The following is an 18,377-nucleotide window of genomic DNA, read 5'->3' on the forward strand; positions in this document are numbered from 1 at the left end:
CTAAAGGGACAAAAATGAGTATTTCCCACTCTCTGCTCCCCCATCTCGGTGACAGTATTACTCACAGAGGCCTAGACAGAGAAGCCCGTATGGAAACAAAGCCTGCCCCTGCAGCTCAGGGATAGAGCAATGTGCTTATGAGCCTGTGACAACCTCTCTCTCCCAAGGAAAAGCACAGAGTGAAGTAGTTCCCTGGTGAATGATGTGCTCCTTTTAGGCCTTTGAGATGACCATCAGTGAAGGGGCATCACACTTGCACAGGTGCCCCCAATGCCAGACGCTTCCCACACAGGCAGAGTAGCAGCCACAACAATGAGCTGCAAAGGTGCTGTCAGCACGAGCAGCCACGTGCCATAGCACCGATTCAAGGCAAGGACAGGGGGAGCCCTGCAGATATGAGCATCGCTTATTTCACACTACACCAGCAAAGCAGGGACCAGAGCTTATCCCTCTAGGACATTTCAGAATAGGCAGCCAGCAATTTCAGTGACTCAATGTGTGCTTTTTTATTTAAAACAAAGTAAAGGAAACATATCCAAAGGATGACTGGCTGGACCTGTGTGATATTTATAGCATGGGGCTGGGGTCCAAGTTGTCTTACCCATTCCCCAGTTAGATTCTGTGGGTCCCTGCACTATGTAGAATCGCTGAGTCCTGGTTCCTAAGGAAATATTGGCCCAACAAAGATGTTTGCAGATGTTTCTTCATTGTCTTCCAAACTCCTTATAACACAGGTTGCAAACTGCCCTGGAAAAGGCCAGTTAGTAAATATTTTAGAATTTTCTTGGCTATACCGTCAGTCACTGTCACCACCACTCTACTCCTATGTGGTAGCAAATATATATATACATATATCAAGAATTAGTAAACCAATGGTATGGCTTTATTTCCATAACACTTGATTTTTGAAAACTGAAACATGTATTCTGCATAATTTTCACATATCACAGAATACAGCTTATCTTTTGATTTTTTCTGACTATTTCAAAATGTAAAAACTATCCTTAGCTCCAGTGCTATACAAAAGCTGGCAGGGAGACAGCCTAGGCCCAAAGGCAGGTAGTTTGCAGATCACTGTCTTAAAGTTGTAGCAGGTCATCAGTCACAGCAGATTTTTCTTCAACTACTGACCTCTCCTTCCCAGGAAGGCAGTGAAGTTATTGATATTAATAATTCCCTCCAGGAAGGAAAGCTCACTCCCATAGCTCACTGACAGGCTTTGTCATCTGTTTCTTTAATGAGCTCCTTGGAGGGGCTCATTGCCCTGAGTCATTTTAGCATCATGGGTCATGCTCTCCCTTGGCAGCTTTACTGCCAACACTATCACCCACACACCTTTTGTCAGCCATCAGCTGTCCTGGCTCCTCACTGCAACATGAGGAAGAGTAGGAGGTGGCGCCTCAGGAGAGTCAAGAAGCAGACTGGCCAGCTAAGGGGAACACACTACCAGGGCTCTCTTTATTGTCTGGGGAAAAAATGCAAGGTTAAGATCTTCTACTAGACTGGCTGACAATCTCAAAATAAATGCTTAGTAACTGCATGTAGTGCCATTATTTTAACATATTCTAAAATATGAAACAACTAGAGATAAACAGTCCTATGTGGAAGCCACTTGGTATGGGGTTATGATGAAGGAGGTTTCCCTTCATTTATTTTTAATACACGTGCTTGCCCATTTCCCCTCACTGGCAAGGGCTTGTTTGTGCCCTGACCACACAGTGAGGAGCTGCAGAGGAATGTTGTTAACCAAGACGTCTCATCCTCACTGCAGTCACTAAAAGGCTTCTTTTCTCTCTCAAATGGACTTCCGTCAATCCAAATGGATATTGCAGACTTAATTTCACTTGCCACACAATTACCATTCTAAATGCTGAAAGGAAAAAAGGTCCTTCATCACATCTCCTCCACAGCTATGGAGCAAACGATGACATTCCAGAATGAGTTCACCGTCCCTTTCCTAAGAGAGGCTGCCCCTCCCCTGCATGTGTACATTTTAATATTCAAGAACTGAATGTGCTGCCACATACGGCAAAAGGGACTTTGCAAGTGTGATTAAGATAAATGGTGGAGGTGAGAGGTTATCCTGGATTATCTGGGTGTGCTCCATGTTGTCACAGCTGTAAGATGGAGGCCCAAGGTTCAGAGAGGAGATATGATGACCAAAGCAGAGGTCACAATGAAGTTGGGCCAGTAGTTAAGAGATGTGGGCAGCCTCAAAAGCTGGGGGAAAAAAGGAAGTATATTGTTCCCTGGAGCCTCCAGAAAGAATGAAGCCCAAATCATTTCAGACTTCTGACCTCCGGAAATGTCAGAGGATAAATTGATTTTAAGTCACTCATTGAATTTTGCATAATTTTCACGCATCACATACTTAAATAATTTGTTATAGCAGCAATAGGAAACTAATACAGACAGCTACTAAAACTGTTGCAGATAAAGTGTAGTTTCTTTATCTCATAACATTAAGCATTAAAGAATAAAAGGAAAGTTCTACTCTTTCTACTCTCCCATGTAGGGTCCTTATACTTCACAACCACTGAACATTTAAATAAAATGAGACATAAAATAGGAGGTTGAAAGGGGTGAGTGGGCAGTTAGAGAACACTGTAGTCATATACAAAAAGCATTACCCAAGAGTACTGCAAAGGATGAGATAGAAATGGAATGTGACTTATTTATAGCAAAGCCTGCCTCCCTTCTCAAGTGTGTGACAGAAGAGCTGTTTTAAAGTTTTATTCTTCAAACTTGGCTGCAGAACTTGGCTGCTTCTCAGAACTGTGCTTTTGTATTTAGCTTTAAAATATAAGAAGCAACCCATGGTTAAACTGTAGGCAGACTGGTACAGGCAGGAAAAATGCTGTGGGGAATAGAAAGAGGTTGAAATGTTATTCTTATTTAGTTAGTTGCTTAAGAAAAACAAATAGAGGATAAAATAGCAAATGACTTGGAGAGGCTCCAACTTGAAAATTTCTAAATATCCCAGCTTCGAGGCCTTAAAGATAAGGGTACTATTGCAAAGCTAGCCAGACACTGAGGTGGAGATTTGTTTTAGAAGTAAAGGGAAGAAAACACCTGTCTCCAATTATTAGCAATTCCTTGACTCTCTTTCTGTAGTTCAATAACACAAATTTTGGCAAAAGCCAAAGAAATCTACTCTCTATATGCAAAAATCAATATTGAACCAATTTATAACAGGTGTTAAGACACAAATCATGCCTTTTAGCCTAGGAGTCTAAGTTTTGTTATTAATAGCAAATAAGAGACCAAATAATTAAATATTGTCACTATCCACTTACAATATTTTACAGTCTTTAAAACTGTGATTATAGTAACACTGATTAATGCCTAGGATATGAAGGCAAACATAAAATAGTATAATATGATAACCCACCACATAAATATATACATATATATATATACACACACACAGAGAATATATATATATATATACACATATGCATATATATATATAACAAATAAAAAAACTAGAAGGAAATAGACAAAAATGTTAACTATAACTGTAGTTATATTTGCCCGATAAGAATTTGTGAGGTGTGTGGTTTTTTTGTTGTTGTTGTTGCTGAGGCTTTGACTCTTCCAAAATCAAATTACTACTTTTAAGATGAAAACAATTATTTTTTAAAAGAAAAGAAAATCAGTTGGCAGAAAGCTTATTTTTACCAATATCTTCCATGTGAGTTTCAGAACTAAAAGTATTTCATGTCTTATTACTTCAGGGTCTCCACATGAACAATGAGACTATTGTTACATTAGGGATAACTCCTAGATTTAGTTTTATAAAATATACTTCCTCCTAAATACAGCTTATGTTTTCTTATTACCACACAACTCCTATCACCTAGAATCCTTTCTAGTTTTATCTGCCAGGCCAAAACCTACCCTTTCTTAAAGACACAATTCAAGTCACTCCTCTTCAAATTTCTCCCTCCTCTGTAAACCCAGACCGCCCACACCAACCATCCTATAATCGATTATAAACAACTTTGAGATATCCCTTTTGTTCCTTTTATACATAATTCAATTTCTTTATTAAAAAATTGCAGACTTCACAATAAAGCAAACCTAGACTCAAGTCCTAATGCCAGTTATTTATACCGGTCCTTAACTTTCTGATCCTTAGCTATCTGTAATACAGGATGACCAACACTACCTATTTAAGAAGCTACCTGATAATTAAATGATTATCATATACAGAAACTGGTACAGTACCAGTATATACTGGGTGAACACTAAGTATTTTCTTTCTTAATCCTATCCCACTCTTGGTCTTCCCATCTAGATTGTAAAGTTGTCTAGACATAACAGTGTATGGAAAATGACGGATAATGCTCTGCCAGAAGTAGAAATTCAATTAATGCTCTGTTAGATTGGTTTATGCAAGAAGCACTAAGCTTCAGGCAGAGACAAAATAGAAACTGTTATGGTTGAATTGTGTCCTCCCCTAAAAGATATATTGAAATCCTAATCCCAGTCTCTATGTTTGTGACCTTATTTGGAAATGGAATTTTTGCAGATGTAATGAGCAAAGTGAAGATGGAAGTGTTAACTGGACTGCGGTAGGGTATGCCTTCCATCCAGGGGCCAGGATCCTCATGATCTCCCGTGAAGACACGAAAGTAGACAGAAAAGGAAGGAGGCCACGTGAAGACAGGCAGATACTGGAGCAGTGCACCCAAGCCAAGGAACACCAAGTGTGGCTGCTGTAAGCACCGGAAGTTAGAGACAGGAAGAATTCTCCCTAGAGCCTTCAAGGGAGCATGGTCTGGCTAACACCTTGATTTTAGACTGAAGCCTTCAGAACTGTAAGAGAATAAATTTCTCTTGTTTAAAGCCACCCAGCTTGTGATAATTTGTTACAGAAGCCTTAGAAAACTAATACAGCAATGTTCAGAGGTGTCACATAGACAGATATAAGATACATTCTGACTTTTCTGGAGCCAAGTAAGATTTCCTCCAAATAAGGCATCTTTAGGTCTATTTCATGTAAGAGGTATTTGCCTGGGATTGGCCCCTTTTTTGAACTTTGCAGAACCAGGTTGGGATAAGTAACTGTCATTCTGTTGCTGTGGTGACTTCATGCTTCTGTGGCATCCACCTCCTCTTGCTATATTCCCCCAGTGACAGGAGATCTGCCACTCTGGCCCAAATCCTGGCCATTAGCCTCAAAACCCTCTCTCTCACTCTCCAAGTCAATAGTGCTTTCTAAACATACTGTGCTTCTCCCATTTTTCTTCATCTCTTCCACCATCACCTGGGAAGAGTAAACCATTCTGAAATGTCCTTTCTGAAACAGTGGAGAGTAAAGAGAGGTTCTAAGAAATAGACCCATCTCCTTTCAAAGCCAGTGTTCCGAAGTTCTAGTTCTGGCAATGGCTAACTAAATGTTTCAGAAAAACTGTTGCTGAGAAAGACAGAAAATGTTTTGTTAAAAATGTTTAAGGGCATTGGAGGGCAACTGAGGATATAAGAATTTGTGAAGCTACTCTATGAAAGAAGAAAGCTACGATGAGCCTAGCAATTGGAGCTATTTCCTTTCAAGGGATTTTCAATTTCTTAAGCAGAAGGTATAACAGAAAAGTTTATCTGTGCTTTTAGCAGTCTCATGGAACTTAAGGGACAAAAATGTAAGGTCAGAGCTCACCAAGGCTAAAAGGATTGAAAGAATACCCAAGGTACTGGCTGGGAACAGAACTGACTCCCAAGAGCAAAGGCGATCTAGAAATATACTGGCACTAACAAGGAACCAAAGTTCAGTTATATATAATCTCTGTATCTAGTTAGATTAAGATAATATGTCCCTAGTCTAGTAAAGTCCCTAGTCTAGTAAAGAAAAAAACACTCTATGGGTAAGGTAACATTTCCACTGAGCTTTAAATTATCTCTCTAATGTTAACTGTATAAGTAAAATCCAGAAGTTAGTTTAAAAAAATAATAAGAAAAATTTTAAGACAAAAGAAACAGTCTAGGAAGTGATACAGATTTTGAAGTACCAGGTAGGAACTTAAAATAACAATGATTAATATGGTTAAGAAATTAATTATATGACAGAATTTTAAAGGGAAACTGGAAACCCTAAATTTAAATTAAGTTGAAATTTTCATACTAAAAAAACAACTAATGTTATTAATTCAATGGGATGGGCTTAATCACAGACTAGATACAATTAAGAAAAGAGTTGGTGAGCTGGAAAGTAGGTCTGTAAAGAATGTAGACAAAGTTTGTATTTGAAACACAAAACAGACAAAAGGATTAAAAGTACAGAAAAAGAACATATGAAACCATTTTTTTCTTAAGGCAATTTAAAAAACTTTCAAAATATGTAATGAAAGAAATTTTCAAATGTCGATTGTGCAATTAAAGTAGTCACCCAGAACACCCTCTGAAGTTAGTCCTTGGGAATTTTACTTAACATTATAAAAAGAGGAAGAGAGAGTGAAAGAAAGACCTAAATGTTCAAAACCAAAAAGCATTTGTTTTAAACATAGTGATTTGTCTGTTTGCAAGTTTTTTTGGACTTTTTTTTTAAAGGAATACAAAGGAGATTGTGAAAGAATTGCCAGATAATAAAATGTGAATGGTTTCAGTAATTTCAAAAGATTATCTGCATCTCCAATGTTTAGCACAGCATTTCTCACAATAGCCAAGCGTTGGAACAACCGAAGTACCCATCAGCAGATGACCAGGTAAAGAAGATGCGTACTCTTCTACCAGATGGAATACTACTCAGCCATAAAAAGATGAAATCCTGCCATTTGCAAGAACATGGATGAATACTAGAGGACCATGTTAAATGAAGTAACTCAGAGAAAGACAAGTACTGTATGAGTTTGTTAATATGTGTGAGATAAAGAAGCAAAGCTAATGAACACACCAAACAAAAACTCCTAGACTTACCTTCTGGCTTCCAGAAGATTAGGGAGAAATTGGAGACAGTAAATAACAGAAAAGGAGTCAAATATATGGTGATGGATGGAAACTAAATTAGCAGAAGGTAAATATATAATTTAAATAAGGTTTGAATTGTACAAACAAAAAAAAGGTAAATGTATTTAGATTATTAAGTCCATAGAATGTTCAAACTGACAAGTGCTTTTGAGGTCACCCAAACCAGCTAACCTTTCATTTGACAGATGACAGAACTAGACTTGACAAAACTCAGAAACAACTTGTACTAAGTCAAAAGTGGGCTGGTGCCGTGTCACAACAAATACCCAGATATCCTAGCTTATCACACGTTCTTTCATGACCTTGTTGATTTACTCACACATAGGAAGAAGAGGAATGAGCAGACAACCCAGCTCATCTCTGTGATTATTTGGTTCAATCTTTTGTTTCCCCAAGAGATCTTTTAACAACTCCTAGTTATAACCTACTAAAAAGACCCCTGTCACTCTCCCATCCTTCCTAAATCTTAAGTGTCACCAAATCCTGTTGATTCAACCTTTTAAGCAGCTTTCAAATCCATCCCTTCATCTGTAACTGTTGGAGACCAGCTCCAATTATTGAGGTGTCTGGAGGCAAGACAGGCAGGACCCTAAGGTGGGAAGGCGTCGGCGAGTGGAGATTCCTAAAAAAAAAGGGGGAAAGGGAAAAAAAGGAAAAAGGGGGGCGAGACAGACACAGGAGTTGGAGTTGGGTGTAAGTCTTCCTGCTCTGCCTTTTTCCTTTTTTTCCCTTTCCCCCTTTTTTTTTAGGAATCTCCACTCGCCGACGCCTTCCCACCTTAGGGTCCTGCCTGTCTTGCCTCCAGACACCTCAATAGTTGGAACTGGTCTCCAACATGTAACCACTGCCACTGATCTGGATGTCACTTTTCCCTCACCTGATTTCCTATAAAGTTGCGTAACTATCCTCCTGCCTAAGCCTACCATTCCACTGTCCTCCACCTGTTCTTCACCATATGACTTTAAATCCTTCCATGGGAACCCTCCCTGGCAGTGCAATGGGTTGGGGTGCAGCACTGCAAGCTGGCCACAGCCACTTCAATGCCAGCTTGATCCCTGCCCCGGAGCTGACCCCCATGGTGCAGCAGACCTCTCCTGTCTTGCCCACTGCTCCCCTCAGCAGTATACTTCGTCGATCTGCCTGTTCTGCTCCCCGCTTTGTCTCTAGTGAATCCTCTCACCACCCTTGCATCTCTGGCCTGTACCCCAGTTCTGTATGCATAAATAAATAAGATCTTTAAAAAAAATCCTTCCATGAGATATTTCCTTATGAAGAAAAACAAGGTCTCGGTGCCATCCTTTGCTTTGGGGATAATTTCAGCATGAGTCAGAGCCTTATCAGTAAACAGATGGCACACATAAGACAGTCCAAGCAAAAAGGACCACGTATGAAGCAACCACAAAATACAAGAGAACCATAAGGAGATCATCAGGAACCTGAGTCGTGGAAGAACTCAGGCTCCATGACTTCATAAGCAGCCAGCAGTCATTTCTGTCTCCTAGTTCCCATGCCTTTGTATAATCCCCTCTCCCATGGTGGACCCAGTGACTTGCCCCTAGTGAAAGGGAGAAGATGTTATAGCCAAGATCAGGTTATAAAAAGTGAGACTCCCACCGCCAACACCCACCTCCTGGCCTCTTCTTCCTTGTTTGCACTGATGCAATAAGCCGTTGTGTTGCAGGCCACCCTACAGAGAAGCACATGGTGAGGAACAACACTGGAGAACACCAGGGAGGAGCAGATGCCCTTGAGAAACTGAACCCAGTTTCTCCATGGTTAACAACCATGTTGAGAAGCCTTTCCCCAGTCAGGTCTTCAGATAAAAATGCAACCCCAGTCAACATCTTGATTATGGCCTTATAAGAGACCCTGAGCAAAGGCCCCACCTAGCCTACTCACGAATTACTGACCCACGGAAGCTAGGACATAATAAATACTGAGTTTAAACCCTTGAATTTTGGAGTAATTTGTTATATAGCCTTGGATTACTAATACAAACTGGAACTTCCTTGAAGGGTCAAAAGAGTTAAATAAGGGAAAGGGTATCAGGATCCCACAGAAGAGAGCAGACCACTTCAGAAGAAAGACATTAAGTCGAGCAATACAGCCAGCGCAAGACCTTCCAGCGAAGAAGCAAGGGAAGAAATACCCTGCCTTTGCTCTTTTTCCTGCCTCCTATGTCTCCCGGGGCTTCAACTGACTGAATCCAGTTGAAAGCAGAGCTCACAGGCTGCCATAGGGGCAGAAAGTAATAGGCAGACGGGTACAGCAGGATGTGGGGGTGCAAAGGGAAGACACCCAAAATATATCCAAACTTTTTGAGTGGTGTATAAGCTCTTTCATGGTCTGGCCCTACCTCTCCAGCTTCATTTCCCAAACCTTCATGGAGCTGGAAACATTATCCATGAAAACAGCCACTTGAATTTCAAAAACTTGATATATAGATAGATAGAGAGGTAGGGAGAGAGAGATACACAATATATGTAATAGTATTACATATTAATGAGAAACATATTAATATAAAATATAATAAACATTATAAAATATATAATATATAGTATATTGTATAAATGCTGCCCCTTTTCATGTGCTGGCCCTTCTATCTCCTATTCTTTTTTCCTCCCCTATTCTGTCAAGTAAATTCTCATTCATCTTTCAAGAATTAAGAGAGGTCTAAATATCTTCTACAGAATCATTATCCTCTCCCTTAATATGGGCTACATGAACCCTCTCATTCCTCCCAGACCCCTCCGCTTCCCAGGCCCTCAGCCACCTTCACCAGAACTCAATGCTCCCACTGCCTCTAGCTTATTCAGGGAACTAAGCTCATCTTGCATTCCTAGTCTGGAACACAAACCACACTCAGTGTGCACTTGATGATTAAATAGCTTGTACTCTTCATCATGCCTTAGTCACCAGGACCTGCAGGGTCTCCTCTTCTCAGCTCTGCTGGTCTCTGTGACTGCCTCCTGTCAGTGACAAAACATTATCCTATTCCCATCTCCACAACCTTGTCTCTTCCAGGTTAGATTTTTCCATTCTTGCATGCCACAACCGGTGTAATGAACATGGTGTTCCATTACTTTCTGGAAATATACCTAAACCAATTACTGCCCAAGATTTCAAGGGTCTTAGATATTAGGGAAGATAAGCTAGGGTATCTCATAGCAACACAATAGTTGGCCCCAAATTCTATTGGAAAGAAGCCAACTACCAGAAACTAATGAAGACAATCAGAGATGACAAGGCTACTTAACTATAAGAATGTTGATACAAGAACATTGGTTTTTCCTCTTTAAACTTGCCTAATTCATCCCCAACACTATATTTAACTGACGTTGTCCAGTACTGCTATTTAAACACTGATCCACTACTTGTATAGTTTGCAATCAGTACTGAAAAAATTATAACTGTACAAATATTTTAAATATTATTTATGAGTCAGCAAAACAGGACACCAAACTAAGACACTTTAACTGCTGAATCACAAAAGCTAAAATTTTTCCTTCTGATACCTGACTACATGGGATTTAATCTCTATCCAAGTTAGATTGCTTAGCACAGTTTAAAATATTTCCATAAATTTCAAAAGACCCTTAACATGCATAAAGTCTCACTATGTTATTTTGACATCAATGTACTAAAGTCTAAAAAAATAAAAAAGTTATGGAATGAAGCTGTGATCTGATACCCTTTCTTCTCAGAACATAAAATGAAGCCAATGTAATATTTTATTTATTAAGTTGCTGGTGGGGACATAGGATTCATTTTATTATGTTCCTTTCTACCTTACATGGACACTGAATATATTCTCTCTGTGCAAGAAGTATTTTATAAATGGGAAGGACAGAGGAAAGGAAAAAGACAAAATAAGGAACAGAGCCAGGAGGCTGGAGTCCTTAGCCACGAGCCAAAGCAGCAAGTGTGAGATCTGAAGCAGGTACCCAGAGCTCTTGGCTTGCTGCATTACTACACTGTACTGCCTCGACCCAAGGTAAGCTACAATTTTCTCTGTCTACCTGCCATTTAATTGTCCCAAGTTCTATCAAATAAAAGCACCAGTCAAGTTAGAAATGTATCAAGAGACATTATTAACACCACTCAGAGAACTCAAGCCAGAAAGCAAGCTACACTTACTCAAAAGAAGGTCCAGTTATATAAGAAAGTAAACATTTCAGAAAGTCTTCAGCCAAAGTACAGAGCAGTAACGAGTAAAAGGGAGCTTTAGCAATACAAATGTCTAAAGTCAGCCCAAGTCAAATCTCCATAAATAAACATGAAAACCCAAAGTGTGCTGCACAGTGTTTGCATTTATTTTACTTCCACTATGGCTGTTGAGTCTCAGTGAAGTGATAATGATAGTTTGTGGTGGACAGCGTGGTGGTACAAAGGTCACAGACAGAGGTCAAGCTACCTGGGCACAATCATAGCTTCACTGGGAAAACGATGAGTAATTTACCTTTAAGCAATTTACCTATTTTAGTTTTCTCCTCTATAAAATCAGGGTCTTACTATCTCCTTCACTAAGAAGGAGCTACTAAGATCCGTACATTCAGTCTCTATGAAAAGAACCTGCTCTACATATTGAGGCATCTATGAATAGATATGAAGTCAAAACTCAACATCCCCATTATTTTGTCACACATGGTCCATGCCATACATACTCGGTGACACACATAGTGTAAAAGATACTAAATAGGGCCCTCCCTGGTGGTGCAATGAATTAAGGAGCACTGCTATGAAGCTGGCAGCAGCCACTTCAGTGCGAGTTCAATCCCCAAGTCCCCAGCCAGGGAGGTGACCCTGGTGCAGCAGACATCTACAGACGCACACACTGCTCCCCTCAGCAGTGTGCTTTGTCAATCTGCCTGTTCTGTTCCCCACTCTGACTGTGGTAACTCCTCTCACCACCCCTGAACCTCTGGCCTGTACCCCAGTTCTGTATGCATAAATAAATAAGTCTTTTTAAAAACTATACTAAATAAGTACACTTAAAAATTAGCTGGGCATCCTCCTAAGAATAGTGTAAAACCAATCCTAGGATCCAACTCAGTTGGGGGTAGTGGGGACCTTCAAAGATAAACATTCTTATAAATTACCTGGTGTACAGTCAATTTCAAATATCATCACTACCTTGAGCAACTCAGTGACCCAAGATCTTTTAGAACCAGCAATATAAAAAGGTTAACAGGTCTGGGTGATGTCATGAATAATTAAGGTTTTCTTTTAAATAGATTTTTAATGTGACCAATACATTTTTCATACACACCTCCAATCCAAAATGTGAATATGAAAGATGGAAAACTAAATTAGAAAGTCTGTTCAAGACGATAAATAAATCATGTCTTTGGAAAGTACAACTTCTCACAGCTAATGACATGGGAAACATGAAAAAAGAATGAAAACTTACTCTGAAAAGTGTGGGCATAGGAAACTCACCCATCATTACTCATAAGCCAGGAGGTTATTATCCTAAATGGTATTTTAAAGTCATAACAACATTATAGATACCATCATCCCACTTATTACTCAGAAATTTATCCAAAAGTTCCATTTCTCTAGATTTGGCTTTTTAAATGTCAGTATCTGAATCAACACAATACAGTCCAAGCAAAAATTTCACACTGAATACAAGAGAAATAAACAACATGAAAACATAATTTGCATAATTTTTAAAAATCAGTTTTATATCCATAAAAGAGTTTTAGTCATATAGCTATGACCTTGAATAAATAATTAAACTAGAGGACTTCATACAAAATATTTAGAATTGACCTTGGTTTCAAGATTGGAACTTTACTGACTTCTTAAGGATCACACCCTACAGTAGGTAAGTCTTCACAGTGGCCAAAAACTCTGGGAATAGGGAACTAGGTAATGGTAGGTAAACATCCCATGGGTCAAACAGAACCATGGCCCTAGCCAGTCAAATTAATGAACTTAAATGATTCTAGTATCTGAGCCCATACTGGACAATAACTGTATCTTATCTCTTCTAGTAGACTGAATATGTCCAGTGTCACTTTCATGGTAATTAACTACATAACAAACAACATAAACAAAAAGATACCCCCCACACATGTACTTGTTATTAGGAAGCAAATCTATTTCCAATAAAGAAACCAATGGCTAGAGGCCATTTCTCTAAAGAACTACAACTAACAACTTGGTTACTAAATTAAATTTTTAAAAAGTATCCCTTATTAGTCCCTGAAATGTAAAACTCAGCTTCCCATAAACCTGTAGGAAGTTTTTCCTTTCAACATATTGCCAAACATCCTAGTGGTGTTTGGATTGTCTGACCTTTACATTTCTTATTAACCTTTAATAATCCACGGATTTACAATCTCCTGAATAATATAAAAACATTTATGCTGTTTTCCTGTGTCTTAAGAAAAAGGCAACTTGCTATACAAATGCACATTAGTCATCTTATTAACAACACCAAATTTATACATTTATAATTTATTTCCTTTCCAAGCAGCATTGTCTCTATAAAACCTATAGAGAAAAGAACACAAGGGCCTGTTACGTACATGACCACCACCTATGCCGAGCAGAACAACAGAAGCCTTATTTGCCTCCTCTAAATGAAGCTTCACAGCAACTCAGGAAACTCACCTTTTGTTCCTTGTTATAGATTTTTTAAAAAACAGACTCACAGAAGTTCAATGGCTGACTTCAGGCCACATGGCTAGCAATGGTAGTTTCCATTTTAACTCAAATCTGAATGCAAAGTTCATGTTCCTATAAACTTGGCATAGGGTTGCCCAGTTTGGAGTGGGTGAAGAAGAAAATCATGAGTAAATGCCTTTCTCTCATGCTGCATGCCTCACCTATTAGTTATCCCCATTGACCTATTTTTTTCTTTCCTACAACTTAATAAGCATCTATTTTCAAGATGAGTTATGGAACCATCTCTTGCAAAGGATTAAGGAATTTGGGACTCAGAGAAAGAATAGTTTGAGAGTTCTATTTATAAAAGGAAAAGAGAAAAATTCACCATATTGATCATCCAGGAATATCTAGCTCAACATTGCCCATATGACTAATATAGATCAAGCACAGGCTTGCAGAACACATAGACCCTAGCAGACAACTCAAAGAGTTAGCAAAAGATATGAACATTAACTCGTTTTCTTAGTAGTATATAATATAGTTAGATTAAATTTTCACCAAAAAAGGTCAACATTAAAAAGGTATATGAAAAGAACCATTTTCTTCCTGATATTAACTATGCACACAACTAAAACTTATGCACCTTATTTTCTTCCTTTAAAATACATTCTTCTTCTAACCGAATCTAGTTGAATTAGTAGAATAAATGCCTTTTATCAACCAAGGTCAAAGATCCAGTCACCTTTGATTCTCCTTTCACCTCCTAATTCCATATTCATTCAATTTCCAAGTCATTTTTAATTCAGATGCTTTGATCCCTCTGCTCAGGCCTCTCTGTTCTCAAGGGAATTCCCTCTGCTAGATAAATGTCCTTCTTACTTTTCTCATAAAGGCCCATCTCCCCAGAGTGGCCAATCTGTCCTGGAAACAATACGTTTGACAGAATGGGTTAAGAATCCCCAAGAAATTTTGTTTCTCTAATTCCTGGCACAAATGCTTTTCATTATATTGCCTGTATTGACTATGTTAAAATCTAACTCCATCCAGTTGCTCTTTCCAAAATCTTATCTCCATTTGCTCCTAGTATTTCATTCTATGCTCAAGATAACAGGTTCAGGTTGCTGTCTTCACTTTCTTTAGCTCTTTGCCTTTGCAGGCTATGTTGCTCCTACAATGCTGTTCTTTGTTTCTGAGTTTCATATAAAGCAATCTTTCTGATCCTTTAACATGGAGTCTAGAGATCTCAGGTGGGAAATAACCCAAGATGGGAAGTGCTATGAACATATGTAACACTTCTTTCACATCACTTTTGGAAATTCTCAGATTCTACTGCAGCCATTTGTGTCTCCTATATCTCCTGCCAACAGTGAGACCTATGTACACTGTGAAGAGCATTCTAGTACACCAGATCTAGTGTACACTGTGAAGAACATTCGATTCATAAATGCTACACTAAGGCCATGACAACCACAGAAGACACACCTGCAAGCGTATGTCCCCAACTATATAAGGCTATTAGGCAGCATTTAAAGAAAATTAAACAACATGATATTTTCAGGCATTCAAAACCAAATATAGCAAAAGCTAACATCCTTCAATTTTAGGATTGGAGAATAAGAAGATATGAGAAGAAAATTAATTTCACTTAGAAGTCAAGGAAGAATACATGTTTTGAGCTGTCAGCATCAGCACACATGCACACAGAACACAGCACACATGCTGGTAGCATGGAAGCAGGTGCCTTACTTTGCGGTAGACTATCATATTTGGAGAGTTGTCCTCTGGGTCGGCAGTCCCCACTGCTTTTGGATCCCCAGGTCCCTGAGCCATCCTGAGTATCTTCACTCACCCTGCAAAAATAAATGAATAGGTCATTAAGACATAAAAAAAATAAACAAAGAAAGTTTTGAAATGTAAAGAACTAAGTATCTTTTTACAGGTGTCATGAAACTAAAACATGGTGTCATTTCTTAGTTGTCCTCATGAATGTAGGTAGCATTTGAAAAAGTTAGAAAATGATTGTGGTGTAATTTACATTTTCTAACCTCAAAGCTGCATGTTCTTTGTGTTAAGGTCAGAGACATGTACCTTAGGGGTCAGAGACATGGCATGGCAGACCTCTCCTGACCTGCCCGCTGCTCTCCTCAGCAGTGTACTTCGTCAATCTGCCTGTCCTGCTCCCCACTCTGACTCTGGTGAATCCTCTCACTGCCCCTACGCCTCTGGCCTATACCCCAGCCTGCCGGTTCTAAAGAATCTCTTAACCAATGTTGAAGCCAATCATTTTGATGCTGATTTTTTCTGATCAAAGCTCATTTTTTTTAAGATTTATTTATTTATGCCTACAGAACTGGGGTATAGGCCAGAGGCGTAGGGGCAGTGAGAGGATTCACCAGAGTCAGAGTGGGGAGCAGGACAGGCAGATTGACGAAGTACACTGCTGAGGAGAGCAGCGGGCAGGTCAGGAGAGGTCTGCCTCGCCATGTGGGTCACCTCCGGGGCAGTCAAGGATCAAACTCATGCTAAAATGGCTTTAGCTTCTTAGTGCTATGCTTTAACCTGCTGCACCACCAGGGAGGGCCTTCAAAGCTCATTTTTTTTATTAATTCTATGCATTAAGATATGAATAATTTATCAGGAAAATACAAATTAAAGTTACAAGCAGGTAGCACATTATACTCAGTAGGGTGGTTATAATAAAGTTTTAAAACTCAAATAACAAGCATTGGCAAGGATGGAGGGAAATTAGAATGCTATGCACTGCTGGTAGGAATGTAAGATAGTATAGTCATCATGGAAAAGTTTAGTGTTTACTCAAAAAGTTAAACATAAAATTACCACAATTCCTGGCAATTGCACTCCTAAGTATATACCCAAAGGTGTATACTAAAAACAGGTATTGGAACAAACAGTTGAACCTGGACGGTCATAGCTATACTATTTAAGGAAGTTAAAATATGGAAACAGTTCAATGTTTAGCAAACAAACAAAATATGATCTATCCCTATAATGGAATATAATTCAGCCATAAGAAATGACACATGATACATACCACAATATAGACTAACTTGGAAAAAAAATATGCTAAGTTTAAAGAAACCAGACACAAAAGTGCACTGCAATGGACTGAATGTTTATGTCCTATCAAAATTTATGTGATGTCATTAGGGGGTGAAATATTGGAGGTAATTAGTGCCCTAAAGGAGTCCAGAGAGCTCCATTCTGCCAGGTGGGGACCAATGAGAAGAAACCCATTTATGAACCAGAAAGAAGTTTCTCACTAGTCACCAAATCTGTCCGGAACTTGAACTCCAACTCCCCAATCTCCAGAACTGAGAGAATAAATTTCTATTGATCACAAACAAATGGGGTGTTTCATTATAGCAATCCCGATAGACTATGATAATATGTGTTACATGATTAGCATGAATTGTATGATAACAATCATACTGTATGATTTCACTTATATGAAATTATCTAGAATAGGTAACATCCATAGGAATGAAAAGCAGATTGGTAGTTACCAACAGCTTGTAAGAGGAGGGGATTGAGATGACTGTCTAATGGAAAGGGGTCTCCTTTGAGTAGGATAACAGTAGATAAGGATGATGAATGCAGAACATTGTGCATACATTAAATGCCACTGAAATATGCACTTTCAATGGTTAATTTTATGCTATATGAGTCTTACCTCTATTAGGAAAAAAATATTTTCAGTTTGACATTTCAAAAGCCTAAAAAGATAATGAGAGACAATGACAACATAGGAATTTTGAGGAAAGAAGCAAATTCAATGTTTGGTGTGACATATGTTTTCCATGGTACCTCAAGCATTTTAAATAACCTGTACACACCAAGATTTGAACTTTCTTCTTTTAAAGTGAACATGCTGGATGTCTGCTGTGTGCACAGGATCGTGACAAGGCACCTTCCTCTGCATCATTCTCAGCAGCAAAGGTGAATTCCACTGAGTACTCAGAGGTCAGGATCCAATAGCTGAGTGTAAAAGTATCATATGAAGCCATAAAAGTCCTACACAAATGTTATCACTAATCTAAGAGCCAGCCTGGGTTATTTGCACAAAACTCATAGGCTTTTCATCAAAGAAACTTTTATAAATACCATACTTGACAGAAAAGGCCATTTCAATTTAAAATAAAAACTCAGGAAACATTTTATTAGAAGATAAGTTAGTATCAAAGGTCATTTCATAAAAACAAATTTGGGCAGAAGATGGGAAAGAGACAAGAATCTGCAATTTATGCTAATCATTTAATTGTCCAAAAGATCCATTTGAATAATGTCACTTGCTTTCTTCATCATTTGTAAATTAGGAAATATCTTAAAAGTTATATTACAAGAAGTGACAAAGAACATCGCTCTGTTATCTGTACACACCATAATATGGGAATTTCTATGCATAAAGCACTACATAAAACATATATTATTATTCTAATCAGTGACTTCTAAAATCAAATGAACAACATACTGTTTCATTTTTAAACTACTTATTTGCCTACTCCTTTGCCTTCATACAGAGTATGACAGAGCATGAAAAACAAAAATTGAGTCCATTTATGTATGTTCATTTATCTATGTAACAGAGTCATTTCTGAGTTCCTATTGCTTTATTTTAAAATGAACACGTTCACTTTAATGAGCACATTATCTGCCACCTAGAAAACAGTATTATAATAGCATGGCTGCAAATGACCTAGAAACAATCATGTCAGCCCTCCCTACGCCTTTCCCTGCCCACCCACCTCACACCCCCGCAACAGAAACATTTCTCT

General features: G+C 38.6%; 1 protein-coding gene across 1 annotated transcript in view; it reads right to left on the reverse strand.

Moving 5' to 3' along the window:
- RGS6 (regulator of G-protein signaling 6) overlaps positions 1-18,377 on the reverse strand; it is a 451,998-nt gene that overhangs the window by 413,150 nt on the left and 20,471 nt on the right. Inside the window, exon 2 of the mRNA XM_012724395.1 lies at positions 15,331-15,434. Within this exon, the coding sequence (XP_012579849.1) occupies positions 15,331-15,414 (84 nt within the window). The 5' untranslated portion in view covers positions 15,415-15,434. The remainder of the gene's footprint in view (positions 1-15,330; positions 15,435-18,377) is intronic.

Source organism: Condylura cristata, unplaced genomic scaffold, assembly GCF_000260355.1.
Source record: "Condylura cristata isolate star-nosed mole 26May11 unplaced genomic scaffold, ConCri1.0 scaffold00013, whole genome shotgun sequence".
In the NCBI taxonomy this organism is placed as follows: Eukaryota; Metazoa; Chordata; class Mammalia; order Eulipotyphla; family Talpidae; genus Condylura; species Condylura cristata.